General features: G+C 29.4%; 1 protein-coding gene across 1 annotated transcript in view; it reads left to right on the top strand.

Annotated features, from left to right (window-relative positions):
* LOC145293782 (arginine and glutamate-rich protein 1-like) overlaps nucleotides 1-8,138 on the top strand; it is a 122,626-nt gene extending 114,488 nt beyond the window's left edge. Inside the window, exon 5 of the mRNA XM_080140322.1 lies at nucleotides 6,919-8,138. Within this exon, the coding sequence (XP_079996448.1) occupies nucleotides 6,919-7,077 (159 nt within the window). The 3' untranslated portion in view covers nucleotides 7,078-8,138. The remainder of the gene's footprint in view (nucleotides 1-6,918) is intronic.
* The last annotated feature ends 5,195 nt before the right edge of the window (nucleotides 8,139-13,333 follow it).

Raw genomic sequence — 13,333 nt, 5'->3', positions numbered from 1 at the left:
AAAAAAAAAAAAAAATTTAAAAACAACATTCCCCAAAACCTTTCAGGTGGCATACAACCATTGATATAAATACTAACATGTTCAATCTATTCAAAAACACTAACATCTAAAAAAAAGAAAAGAAAAAAAAAAAAATTCAAGTACCTGTCCTCAATTCCCATCAACCTGGAAATCCAATATTTTGGGAAAATTGAGTACCCCAGTGAAGAATAAAAAAAAATTCAAATGATGGTAAAGATGAAACCTTTCGACATTTTGTTACTTCTAATGTTATTTTTAAACAATAAAACACTTTAAGTGATTCTTAGTAAACAAGTGGGGGTCGTTTAGACAATGTTTCCAAAAGGGAACATCGACTTTGAATGGTTCAAAAACAAAAATTTAATTTCCAATCAATTTCAGCAAATTTTATATCTAATCCCATCAAGTTTTTTTTTGATTACTAATATTATTATAGAGGAAGTGGAAGTTCAAATTCTCTTTTTGTGACACCATGAAGTAATCTGGAAAAAAATCTTTCAACTTTTCAAATTTCTCCATCGATACCCTCCCTCACACCAATATTTCAAGTGTTTTCATTGGCTACCGACAGTAGTGTGAAATTGAATAAACGGCTAACCTTTGGCATCAACCATTTTCCTTAAAAAGTATCACAGCACTTTGACTTAGTATTCTTAATGTTTTTTATTTTATTTATTTATTTCTGTTTTACATATGTTAATGAAAAAAAAAAAAAGTTGTTTGGGAAAAACTGATTCCATTCTTGCCTGTCTGCTGATAGGAGAAAAGAAAGAAATTAAAGAGGGAGAAGGAAGATGAAAAGAATACTGTGAAAGAATGAGTTTATTTGGTAGCTCAGTCGGTTTCCATGCCTTAGAGACGGATGTTGTAAGTTTGAACCTCAATAGAGGATATTAAAGAAATACAAAAATAAATCATAGAGACAAATGGAATTGGCATTTAAAAATGCTTTATTTGAACATTAAACGATACAGATTAAATATTAGACAAGTATAAGAAACTTTTCTAACCTCTGATTGATATGAGTTATTCATCCCAAGAATCCAGCATTTAAACTCTTCAGCCTGACATTCTCAAGCAACATGAAGTGGAATAGATACAAAGAAAGTAGATTCCCTCTACTAGGTTAGAAAATCTTTTTTTCTTTTTTAAATGGAAGTCATTCCATACAAGGCACAAAGCCACTTGATCTAAGTAGCAATACTCATGAAAAATTGTAATGGCTTAAAATATTTCAATGTTAGTATATATAGAAATGATGAGCTTAGAAATAATTTTTTTTTTTAAATTTTAAAAATCCAATTAAAATTAAGGAAGTTATGACTATTTTTGTGACTCACACATTTGGATATTTTTCCCTATTTAAGACCATATGCGTTTTGTCACATTTTTTTACACTACTTTTTCAGTAAAAATGTTATATCTTTGTTAGAACAAAAGATTAAGCCGTGAAATTTACTATCTAAGTGTATTTTTGTGCTAGGAATTAGAATCTGCTACTGAAAATCTACTAAACTTAATGGTTTTCAAATAATCTACAGTAAATGCACATAAATATGCTGCAATTCCTTAAAAATGTCATGTAGCCATTAAAAGAAAAGAAGTTAAAGAACTTAAAGCTGAATTGTAATGCATTTTATGTACAAATAACTGAAATCGAGATCTAAGACTGTTTAAAAGTGAATATATTGCAATATTTCTTCGATATTATTGTAGATTAATACCTCCATTAACCCCCCCCCCATCTGACCACCTCTCCAAAATATGTGATTTTACCTTTGTAGGCAATTATGTGTGAACACCTTGAAAAACTTTAATGAAATATGAACAAATTTTATTTTAGAATTTAATGTAAAATGATTTTAAGCCATTCCAGCGTTTTAGGGCAGTTAACCATTTTTTTTTTTTTTTTTTTTTTTTCTTTTTCTTTTCTATAGGAGATAAATCCTGTGTGCTTTTTTTTTTTTCTTTCTCTCTAAAGACTTGTGTGATTTTAGTAGGATCTTTGCAATTATTAGAGGGTTGGCAAGTTGCCACTCTTACTTTGGGTTAATAATAGAGCTAAGGAAAATTGTGTGAACATCCTGAAGACTTGATAGAAACAAAACAAAAAAACAATTTTAGAATTTAGAGTGGGGGTTGGTTTCACATAAATTTAATGTAAAATAGTTCATTTCGAGACCATTCTAGCGTTTTAGGACAGTTGGCCAATTTTTTTATAGGAGATAAATTGTGCACTTTTCTTTAAGGAAGGATCTGTTATTTTATTTTATTATTTACTAGCGGGGAGTACCCGGCGTTGGCCAGGTGTTTAGAGGTGTGTGTGCTTTGGGGGGGGGGTAATCAAAACATAAGAATAAGCTAAGTAAATATTTTTAAATATTAAGTAAAAATTAAATATTATATAAAAAAAAAAGTTAAAACTTTAAAAAAATCGAAAAAAAAAAAACTAACATAAGGCAAACGAACGATATTAAATGTAAAAATCGGAAAAAAGAAAACAGAAAAACAAACGTTAAAACTTCTTTAAAAAATCTGAAAAATAAAAACAAAAAAAAAACACGTGAAAAATGGCTTAAATAAGTTTGTTTCAATATTAAAATTTAAAAAAATCGGTGGGTACCCGGCGTTGCCCGGGTGTTTTTGGGTGTGTGTAGTCAGCCGGAGGGTGGGGGGGGGGTTGTAATGAAAACCTAAGAATAAGCGAAGTAAAAAAAAAAAAAAAAAAACAGAAAACCGAACGTTACGTGAAAAATGGCTTAAATAACCCTGCTTCAATGTTAAAATTTAAAAAATCGGGAAAAAAGATATTTCACACCACAATTCGAACCCAAAACCTTTAGATAATGACCCAGCGCTCTAACCAACTGACCTAAGACGACGTACACGAAATTAGGTCATTTTTTAAGGTCAGGTCATGTCGCCATCTAACGCATGCGTAGAACCGGTCGTCGTCATGAGAGGACGTTTTTTGTTGACCCCCCCCCCCCCCCCCCTGTAGAAAATTGTCGATTTTAGGGTGAAAAAAATGAACATTTTTGGCCAATTTTTCGGCCAAAGGATGGAGCTTCAATATGATACCAAGTTTGTTAATTTTTGTTTTGTCTGTCAAAAGTTTTTAGCGTACACACAAACACACACACATACAAACATACATACATACATACATACATACATTTTCGCTTTTATATTTATAGATTTATTTTATTTATTTTATTTTTTTTAAATGCTTATATGTAGCTGACCAAGTAATTTTGTTTGGTGGGGAGCTTCCTACTTGGACAGCATTATTATTAGGGCTAAAGGCTTTAGGAGAAAGCTTGCTACTCATACCTTGGGTTAGCGGTAGGATTTAGGGAGGGTTTGTTTTTTTTTAACAAAAGGCTGTTTAATTCATCATTATAACAAAAAATATGCAAACATTTTGGGGGAAGAAATATTAGAAAATACCTGCCAGTATATCTTTCTAAAATGCCATTCACCCGAGCATGGAATATTGTTGCTTGATCTAGGCTGGTGCATCAACTCCTGAAGAGGACGCCAAAAAGAATCTCTAACCTAACCAACTTCAATCTCCGTTCCATCGCCGTAATGTTGCATGCCTGTCCTCGACAAGTACTTCCACAGAAGGTGTTTTGGCGAACTTATTACACTTATACTTCCTCAACATAAATACCCGCAATCCTCCTAACTAGCAGCAAAATCCCACCCTTTTATTGTAGATATCCCTAGATGCCCGAACATTTTCTACTCTGAAAGTTTCTTTCCTGGAATCAATCACTATGAAATTTCGTCTGGTTTTGGAACTGTATCAACACAAAAAAAAATTTAATGTTAACAAGCATTTTGCTAGCCGAGTTAACTAAAATGAGATTAGCTTTTTTATCTTAGAACAGAATATTTTTGGAATTTTAAAATTTTTATTTTTTTATTTTTTGTCTTTTAATTTTGTATCGTAACGTTTTTTTCTTTTTATTCGTTTTTTCTTTTTCTCCCCGCCCCTTTTTTTCTTTTGTCTTTTCCTGTTTTTTTTCTCTTTCATTTGTTATCTTTTTTTGTATTGCTTTCCTTTTTTTTCACTTTTTAAAACTTTTTGTTTTTCCTTTCCCATTTTTTCTTTCCGTTTTCTTTTAATTTTGTTTCTCCCATATTTTTTTTTTTCCCATTAGTTTTTTGTTTTTCTGTTCTTTCCTCGTTTCTTTTTCTGGTTTTTTCTTTTTCTGTTTTTTCCCTCCCTTTTCATTTTTCTGGTTTTTTTTTGTTTTGTTTTTGTTTTGTGCTTTCATCTTTTTTGCTTTTTGCTTTTTTTGTCGTTTAAGTTTTTCCCCTTTTATTTGTTTTTTCCCCCCCGTTTTTTTTATTATTTTTATTTTTCCATTTTTTAAAATTTTTATTTTGTTTTTATTGGTTTTTTTTTTTTTTTTTTTTTTTGTGATTCTGTTGGTTCTTTTTTTTTTTCTTTTGATTTTTCTGGGTTTTTTTTTGTTCTTTTAATTTTGTGTTTTTTTTTTGTTCTTTTGATTTTTCTGGGTTTTTTATTTTTTGGGGGGTTTTTCCTCTTGATTTTTCTGGTTTTTTTCCTCTGTTTTTTTCCTCTTTTTGTTTTTTTCCTCTTTTTGTTTTTTTCCTCTTTTTGTTTTTTTCCTCTTTTTGTTTTTTTCCTCTTTTTGTTTTTTTCCTCTTTTTGTTTTTTTCCTCTTTTTGTTTTTTCCTCTTTTTGTTTTTTCCTTTTTGTTTTTTCCTCTTTGTTTTTTTCCCTCTTGTTTTTTTCCCCTCTTGTTTTTTTCCCTCTTGTTTTTTTTCCCTCTTGTTTTTTTCCCTCTTGTTTTTTTCCCTCTTGTTTTTTTCCCTCTTGTTTTTTTCCCTCTTGTTTTTTTTCCCTCTTGTTTTTTTTCCCTCTTGTTTTTTTCCCTCTTGTTTTTTTTTCCTCTTTTTGTTTTTTTTTTTCCTGTTTTTGTTTTTTTTTTTCCTCTTTTTTTCCTCTTGTTTTTTTCCTCTTGTTTTTTTTCCTCTTTTTGTTTTTGTTTTTTTTCTCTTTTTTTTCCTCTTTGTTTTTTTCCCCTCTTTTTGTTTTTTCCTCTTTTTGTGTTTTTTTTCCTCTTTTTGTTTTTGTGTTTGTTTTTTCCTATTTGTATTTTTCCCCCTCTTTTTGTTTTTCCCCCCTCTTTTTGTTTTTCTGTTTTTTCCCTCTGTTTTTCTGTTTTTCCCCCCTCTTTTTGTTTTTCTGTTTTTTCCCTCTTTTTGTTTTTCTGTTTTTTCCCTCTTTTTGTGTTTCTGTTTTTTCCCTCTTTTTGTGTTTCTCTTTTTTTTACCCTCTTTTTGTGTTTCTCTGTTTTTTACCCTCTGTTTTTTGTTTTCCCCCTCTTTTTGTTTTTCTGTTTTTTCCCCCATCTTTTTGTTTTTCTGTTTTTCCCCCATCTTTTTGTTTTTCTGTTTTTCCCCCCTCTTTTTGTTTTTCTGTTTTTTCCCCCCTCTTTTTGTTTTTCTGTTTTTCCCCCCTCTTTTTGTTTTTCTGTTTTTCCCCCTTTCTGTTTTCCCCCCTCTTTTTGTTTTTCTGTTCCCCCCCCCCCTCTTTTTGGTTTTCTGTTTTTTTCCCCCTCTTTTTGGTTTTCTGTTTTTTCCCCCTCTTTTTGGTTTTTGTCCCCCCCCCTCTTTTTTGGTTTTTCTGTTCCCCCCCCCTCTTTTTTTTCCTGTTCCCCCCCTTTTTGGTTTTTCTGTTTTCCCCCCTTCTTTTGGTTTTTCTGTCCCCCCCCCCCCTCTTTTTTGTTTTTCTGTTCCCCCCCTTTTTGGTTTTTCTGTTTTTCCCCCCTTCTTTTGGTTTTTCTGTTTTTTTCCCCTTCTTTTGGTTTTTCTGTTTTTTTCCCCTTCTTTTGGTTTTTCTGTTTTTCCCCCTTCTTTTGGTTTTTCTGTTTTTCCCCCCTCTTTTGGTTTTTCTGTTTTTCCCCCCTCTTTTTGTTTTTCTGCCCCCCCCCTCTTTTTGTTTTTCTGTTTTTCCCCCCTCTTTTTGGTTTTCTGTTTTTCCCCCCCTCTTTTTGGTTTTCTGTTTTTCCCCCCCTCTTTTTGGTTTTCTGTTTTTCCCCCCCTCTTTTTGGTTTTCTGTTTTTCCCCCCCTCTTTTGGTTTTCTGTTTTTCCCCCCCTCTTTTGGTTTTTCTGCCCCCCCTCCCCCTCTTTTGGTTTTTCTGTTTTTGTTTTCCTCTTTTGGTTTTTCTTTTTTTTGTTTTCCTCTTTTGGTTTTTCTTTTTTTTGTTTTCCTCTTTTGGTTTTTCTTTTTTTCGTTTTCCTCTTTTGGTTTTTCTTTTTTTCGTTTTCCTCTTTTGGTTTTTCTTTTTTTCGTTTTCCTCTTTTGGTTTTTTGTTTTTTTTTTCATTTCATTTTTCCTTTTTTTTTTCATTTTGTTTTTATTTCGTTTTTCTGGTTTTTTTTCCAAAGTTTGATTTTTTTTTCCCTTTGTTTTTTTTTTTTTTTTTTTTTTTTTTTTTTTTTTTTTTTCTCCCTTTTGGTATCTTTTTCTTATTTTTTTCCTTTCATTTTTTTTCTTTTTTCTTTTTATTCTTTTCGTTTGATGTAATTTTTTCCCCTCTTTCGTCTTCATGCTTTTTTGGAGTTTTGCTTTCCTTTCCATTTTCCTTTTTTTTTTGGGGGGGGGGGGGGTTGCTACCATTTTTCTTTATTTTCTGTTTTTTCCTGTTTGACCTTTTTTTTTTATCTCTATCTCTATTTTTTTCTTTCATTTTTCTGAGTTTTTTGTGTTTATTTTTCTTTGTGTTTTTTCATAAAAACATAATTTTTATTAGCTTTAATGAAATCATAATGCAACCATTTTTTTTTTTGTCATCATTTAAACCTTACACCCCCTTCCCCTCATTTATTTAATAATCATCTGTTGTCTTTTTCAGGCCGAAGAACAATTGAAATTAGTTGAGGAACAACGCAAGATCCTCGAAGAGAAACAACGGATGGAAGAAGAGGAGAGAAAACGAGTAAAGCAGGAACAAGATAGGATTTTAAATAAGAAAAATGCAAGACCAAAATTATCATTCAGTTTGGGAAAGTAAATTGTCAACCAGTCTTACATATATGTATTTCTTTGGAACTTTACTGTTTGAGGAGGAAAGTTTTTTTTTCAGGGAAGATAAAATTCGGAAAAGCAAGTAAATATGGTTAACTTTGACTGCTGTGCTTTGTACGACAGACACAGTTGCTCAGACGAAAAGAACCACCCACTCTTCCTTTCATTGTTGTTGGTACTTCTAAAACTTTTCCTCTCTCTCACCTCCATTCTCTCTCTCCGTATCCTTTTTTTTTTTTTCTGCCCCGTTTTCTGTGTATGACCCTCTCTCACTCTGCATCTACATCGAGAAAAGTTAATAGGTTTAGATAGGGTTACTTGGGTCAGCACAAACTTTCTTTTTTGTTAGTTGTTTGTATGTGTGCATTTTCTTGAGTTTTTCATGTGATGTCACTCATGCTTTCTTTCTCATGATATACCAGAAAAAAAAAAAACGCATTAGTTACTAAACACATCATTTCTTAATCACCAAAAAATCATCACAAAATTTTGTAGTTTTGTTTTTTTTTTTTTTTTTCTGCAGATGAAAATGATTTTATCTGTAAGCGTTTTTCTTTTGTTTTATTTAAAATCATGTACATTTTATCATACAAGCAGAGGTCGGGATTCATCTTTTCACAGCTTACCTTGGAGATGGGGCAGTTGGAGTCAGAGGTCAGCAGTTTTTATGGGAATTGGAGTTAAGTTTTTAAATCTGGCTGGTGGAGGGGGCGTTTTTAAAAAAATTTTTAATACACACATACACACACCCCTTCTTTCTAGCAATCCTTTTTTTTCTTTAACCTCTACATGCTGCACATGGGGGAGGGGAGCATCATACTGGTATAATGGATACCGCTGGAGGATTTTACAATCTTCTAAGTCAAATCCAATTCCAATCTATTTAACATGAATAAAGAATAGCAACTTGTGTTTAAATAATTGCTTACAATAGGCATTGTGTTTACCATAAAATGGCTATATAAGCCATTTTTAGTAAAAAAAATTATATTTTATAAATTCAACATAAAAAAAAAATTATTTTCGATTAATTGAATAAAAAAAAAATATGCAAACAAGATTTTTTTTAAAATTTGATGTTTATCTCAAGAATGGAAATTTTTTTTCCTTTAGTTTTTACTTGTCATGAACAAGTGAAGAAAAAAGTTTTTTGGTGCTTCTTCATAAATAGTGGAATTTGAAATTAGTATAAATTCTAAAACTTAGGAAAAAATGGTCCAGTAGCAAAATATTATTTTTACTTGTAATTATTTATCAAATTATAGTTTTATCATGTTATGATGTGAAACAGTTCTTTGTGGCCAATTCGGTATGACAAACTAACTTATCTCCCTTGCTTCCAATTAAAATCTGACACTTTGAAATACAAAATGTCACTGATGATATGTATGATTTTTAAAAAAATTTTTATACAAAATCTAGATCTAGGACATCTTCTACTGAATCGTTTATCATAATTTTTGGAATTTATACTAAATTCGACATGACATATAGTGTTGTACATGGATGCATTTGTTTCAAACTCCACTGTTCTGCAGAAATGCTTTTTTTTTTTTTTTTTTTTTTTTCTAATGTAAACGAGCCATAATAATTTGAATTCTTTTGTCCTTAAACATTAATTCTAGCCAGAAATCGCTTTCTGACATTTTAAAGGCTTTAAAATTACTTTTTAAAAATGTCATGAAAGCAAAAAACAATATCAGACATTTTATAGTCATCCAGTTCCTTGAAATGGATAGAAAGAAAAAAATGTCTTACTTGATTTAAACATTTAATTGAAAAATGTCAGGTATCGTGGTTAATTCGTGCTCTTAAATTGGAGGAAAACAAATTTTTTGTCTCATGCAACCCTATTATATAAAAGAACCAGTTTCTTTATATTCATTATCTACAAGCTATACTTGTGTATTTGTCATTAGTTTATGATTTGCTTGCATAAAATAACAACTATTAGAAATGATCCCTGTGAATATTTTCGAAAAACAATCTGAAAATATTCGTCTTTCTTGTCTATATTCCTTGTACATATCAAAACTTTTGTGCTGACAACAATGCACATTGTCTTCCCTTTATTGTCCATAGTTCTACTTAAACATTGTTTTCTACAGAGCCAATGAATATTTTACAACTGATCGTATTTTAAACAATCCTAAAGTGCTTTTCTTAACAAAATTATTTAGCTCAGATAAAATAATTTCCTTTACAAGTTAGACTTTTTCTTGCTAAGAACACATACCAATGTTGTACAAAAAGAACTGACAAACCTGAACCAAATATTGATCTTGTAATGCTATCTATGACTTCATTGACAAGCTGACTGACTTTATTTTATTTCATAGAAGGTTAGTGCTTATACAGTATAGAACACAGATAAAAATTGCATTCAATGTAAAAACTCTTCGATATACTTACATGTAAAAATAAGTATCCTGAGGAAAAATCGGCTTTCATATTTTGTCAGTCATTATGGTTAAAAGATAAACTGACTCATCTTGCTTTGCTGGATTTGCACTTTTATCAATGGCAAAATTCAATAAAACTGATTTTTATTTTTGGTGCTTATTCAAATTGGCTCTTACAGCGATGAACAAAAATGGAGAAAAAACTTTTATATTGTATCTACTTTTCATGGAATGATTTTTATATTCCAAAAATCACAAAATTTGGTCCAGCAGTTTTTTTTTTTGTTTATTTACAAAAAAAAATTTGTTGTTTTTTTACTGAAAAGTGACAGACGAGACCATATTTTATTTGAGAACATAAGGGGAAATAATCAGTGATTCTTTTGAGTTTCCATATGCATTAGGGTTTTCTGCCTTTGTCTACCTATTCGTTTAACGCTTATTTTCATCCTCATTGAAACGGTAAAATTTGATTTTCTTGAATAAAAAAAAGACTTGATTAAATTACATTATTTTTGGAATTTTTCATCTTCGTCCCGTGACAGGTACATTCATTATGCAGACATTTCTGACTTTTTCTTTAATTTTCAAATGTTGCCAGAAGTGCCAAACTGAATAAGCACTTTATTTTTAATTATAATTCTACTTGATAATTTTTCCTTTTTTTTTTTTGTGCAGATACCTATTTTGGCTTGATAAAGTAGATCAAAACGTTTTGTTCTTATCAAGCATTCTCCCTATATTCTAACGTACATATCTGTGATGAAATTAAAATATCATATTCCAAAAGTTACATAAATTGATCCAGTAGTTCTATAAATAAGAAAATCAAATTAATGAGTATGTGAGGAGTGATTTTATCACCAGCCATTTTGGAAAATTTTAAGAAATGAAGGGAGATAACTCAACCAAAAATTCATACCGAATTTGTTGTAATGCCTACAAATTCCCATTAATCACTTTAAAAATAATTTTTTTTTTTTTTTAGATAAAAATAAAACTACTTGATTATGCGATTTTCAGAATATTTTTGTTCCATCATGAGTATGTACATTGTACAGATTTTCTTTTTTTTTTATCTGTTTTTTAATATAGAGGAATCCGAACAAAAACCAGATGTTTTCCTATTAATTTATTTGAAACTGCGATTTTCACTTGTGCACGTATCATCTGTATAAGCACCAGTAGATTTTTCTTCTATTGCTTTTGTCATCCTTTGTGAAAGCTATATTTCATTACTCTTATCTTGTAATTTGTAAATAAGACCAAAATGCTAATCATGGACAACTAGAAATAATTTGTCATCAAATATATTTTTTTTTATTATTTCATGATTACAAAATATGTACATACAACAAAGATTAAGGTCTTAGTATTTTTTTACTATAATCGTGCTGATAGACTCTGCATTTTTAGACTATTTATGAAATTTTATTCTTCGAATGCACATGGAAGAATTTTGGGTGCTTCTATCTTATACAAATGAAAAAAATATTGAATTTCAAGTGAAGCAAATGGTACCTACATAATTATCAGGTCTCGAATATTAACATATCCAGAAATTACAAAAAATGATAGGGTAGAAAAATAATTAAGACAGAACTGTTTTTGATAAAGTTTGTCGGGAATAAATTTTGTTCAACATTTTGAATTACGTTCATGTGATGTAAGCAACAGTACTTAATTATCTCCCCCTGTCAACTTTCTCTCTCTCTCTCTCTCTCTCTTTTTTAGTAAGCATAATATAGTGATTTTCACAAAGTCTGTTTTTTTTTTTGTTTTTTATATATATATATATATATATATATATATATATATATATTATTTTTTTACCTTATTGCTTTTTATAATTTTTGGATATATTACTGTTTGGGACCTGACAATTATCTAGGTATCATTTGTTTAACTTGAAATTCAATTTTTTCCTTTCTTTTTTTTTGTATACTATAGAAGCGCTGGATTTTGTTTTTAAACTTGTGCTTAAAATAATTTTTTTTTTTTTTTTTTTTTTTTTTTTTCTTCTACTGCTGTGATATTTGTGACAGTTAAATAAAAATGCAGGAAAGTCTTTATGATGTATGTACCTGTCACATTCCAAAAATTATGTAAATTGATCAAGTAGGTTTTTTATATAGAAAATTATTTTTTTGTTTTGTTTTTTTATAGTAAATTGGAACCATAACAAGGATGATTTTGATCTCAGTAGTTCGAATTAAGTTGTCTACCTTTATTAAATATGAAGGATCAAGACAATGTTCGTGCTTCCTCATAAAAATTTGATTTTCTTTGTTTTTATTTTTTTTTTTTATAATTTTAGTTAAACTACATGATGAATAATTTATGTGATCTTTGGAATATGATTTTCTTTTCGTTCCATAACAGGTACATACGTTATAAAGATTTTTATTTATTTATTTTTTTAAAAAATTAAGTTGAACTTTGAACTTGCACCGAAGATATATCATCTTAATCTTCATTTCTCTCCTTTACTTGCATTTTAAAATAATTAATTTCTTGCTATGATGGGCATTTTTTTTTTTTTTTTTTTTACACATTTTTTTTTGTTACACATTTTTTTTGTTACACATTTTTTTTTTGTTACACTTTTTTTTTGTTACACATTTTTTTTTTGTTACACATTTTTTTTTTGTTACACATTTTTTTTTTGTTACACATTTTTTTTTTTGTTACACATTTCTTTTTTTTACATATTTTTTTCTTTTACACATTTTTTTCTTTTACACATTTTTTCTTTTACACTTTTTTTTTCTTTTACACTTTTTTTTTCTTTTACACTTTTTTTTCTTTTACACTTTTTTTTCTTTTACACATTTTTTTTTCTTTTACACATTTTTTTTTCTTTTACACATTTTTTTTTCTTTTACACATTTTTTTTTCTTTTACACATTTTTTTTTCTTTTACACATTTTTTTTTCTTTTACACATTTTTTTTTTCTTTTACACATTTTTTTTTCTTTTACACATTTTTTTTTCTTTTACACATTTTTTTTCCTCCTTTTTCCTTTACACTTTTCTTTTCCTTTATTCATTCTTAAAATTAAAAAAAATTTTTTAGAACAATGCAAGACCAAAATTATCATTCAGTTTAGGAAAGTAAATTGTCAATCAGTTTTATATATATATATATATATACTAGCGGGGGGTACCCGGCGTTGCCCGGTTGTTTAGAGGTGTGTGTTCTGGGGTGGGGCAAAATCAGAACAAAAGAATAAGCGAAGTAATAACCCTGTTTAAATATTATTAAAAAAAAAAAATATTAAAAATTCTTAGAAAACGAACATAATGCAAATGAACGATGTTAAAATTTCTTAAAATCGGAAAAACAAAAAAAGAAAACGCGAATGTGATGGGGGGAAAAAAAAAATGAACGTGATGCAAAACGAACGATGTTAAAACTTCTTTAAAAAATCTGAAAAATAAAAAAAAAACAGCTAACGTGAAAAATGGCATAAATAACCCTGTTTCAATATTAAAACTTTAAAAATCGGAAAAAAAAAAGACATCTCTCATCACAATTTGAACTTACAACCTTTAGATAATGACGCCGCACTTTAATCAACTGAGCTTAGAGGATGTTGACAATATTGGGTTGTTTTTTAAATATTTAAACTAATTCAAGTTCCGACATCATTTGCGCATGCGTAGAAGCTATCTTATCATGAGGGATTGGGTTTTTTGCTACCCTCTCCCTGTACAAAAATGGCCACTTTAGGGTGAAAGAATTAATGTTTTTGACCAATTTTTCGATATTTGTCGTCCAAGATGTCGAGCTTGAAAATGATACCAATCTTGTGAAAATCCGTCGCCTATGTCGAAAGT

This window comes from Euprymna scolopes, chromosome 15, assembly GCF_053919585.1.
Source record: "Euprymna scolopes isolate OS-2025 chromosome 15, ASM5391958v1, whole genome shotgun sequence".
In the NCBI taxonomy this organism is placed as follows: domain Eukaryota; kingdom Metazoa; phylum Mollusca; class Cephalopoda; order Sepiida; family Sepiolidae; genus Euprymna; species Euprymna scolopes.
The sequence above is the reverse complement of the archived record's forward strand: the minus strand, read 5'-3'. Positions and strand labels throughout refer to the sequence as shown.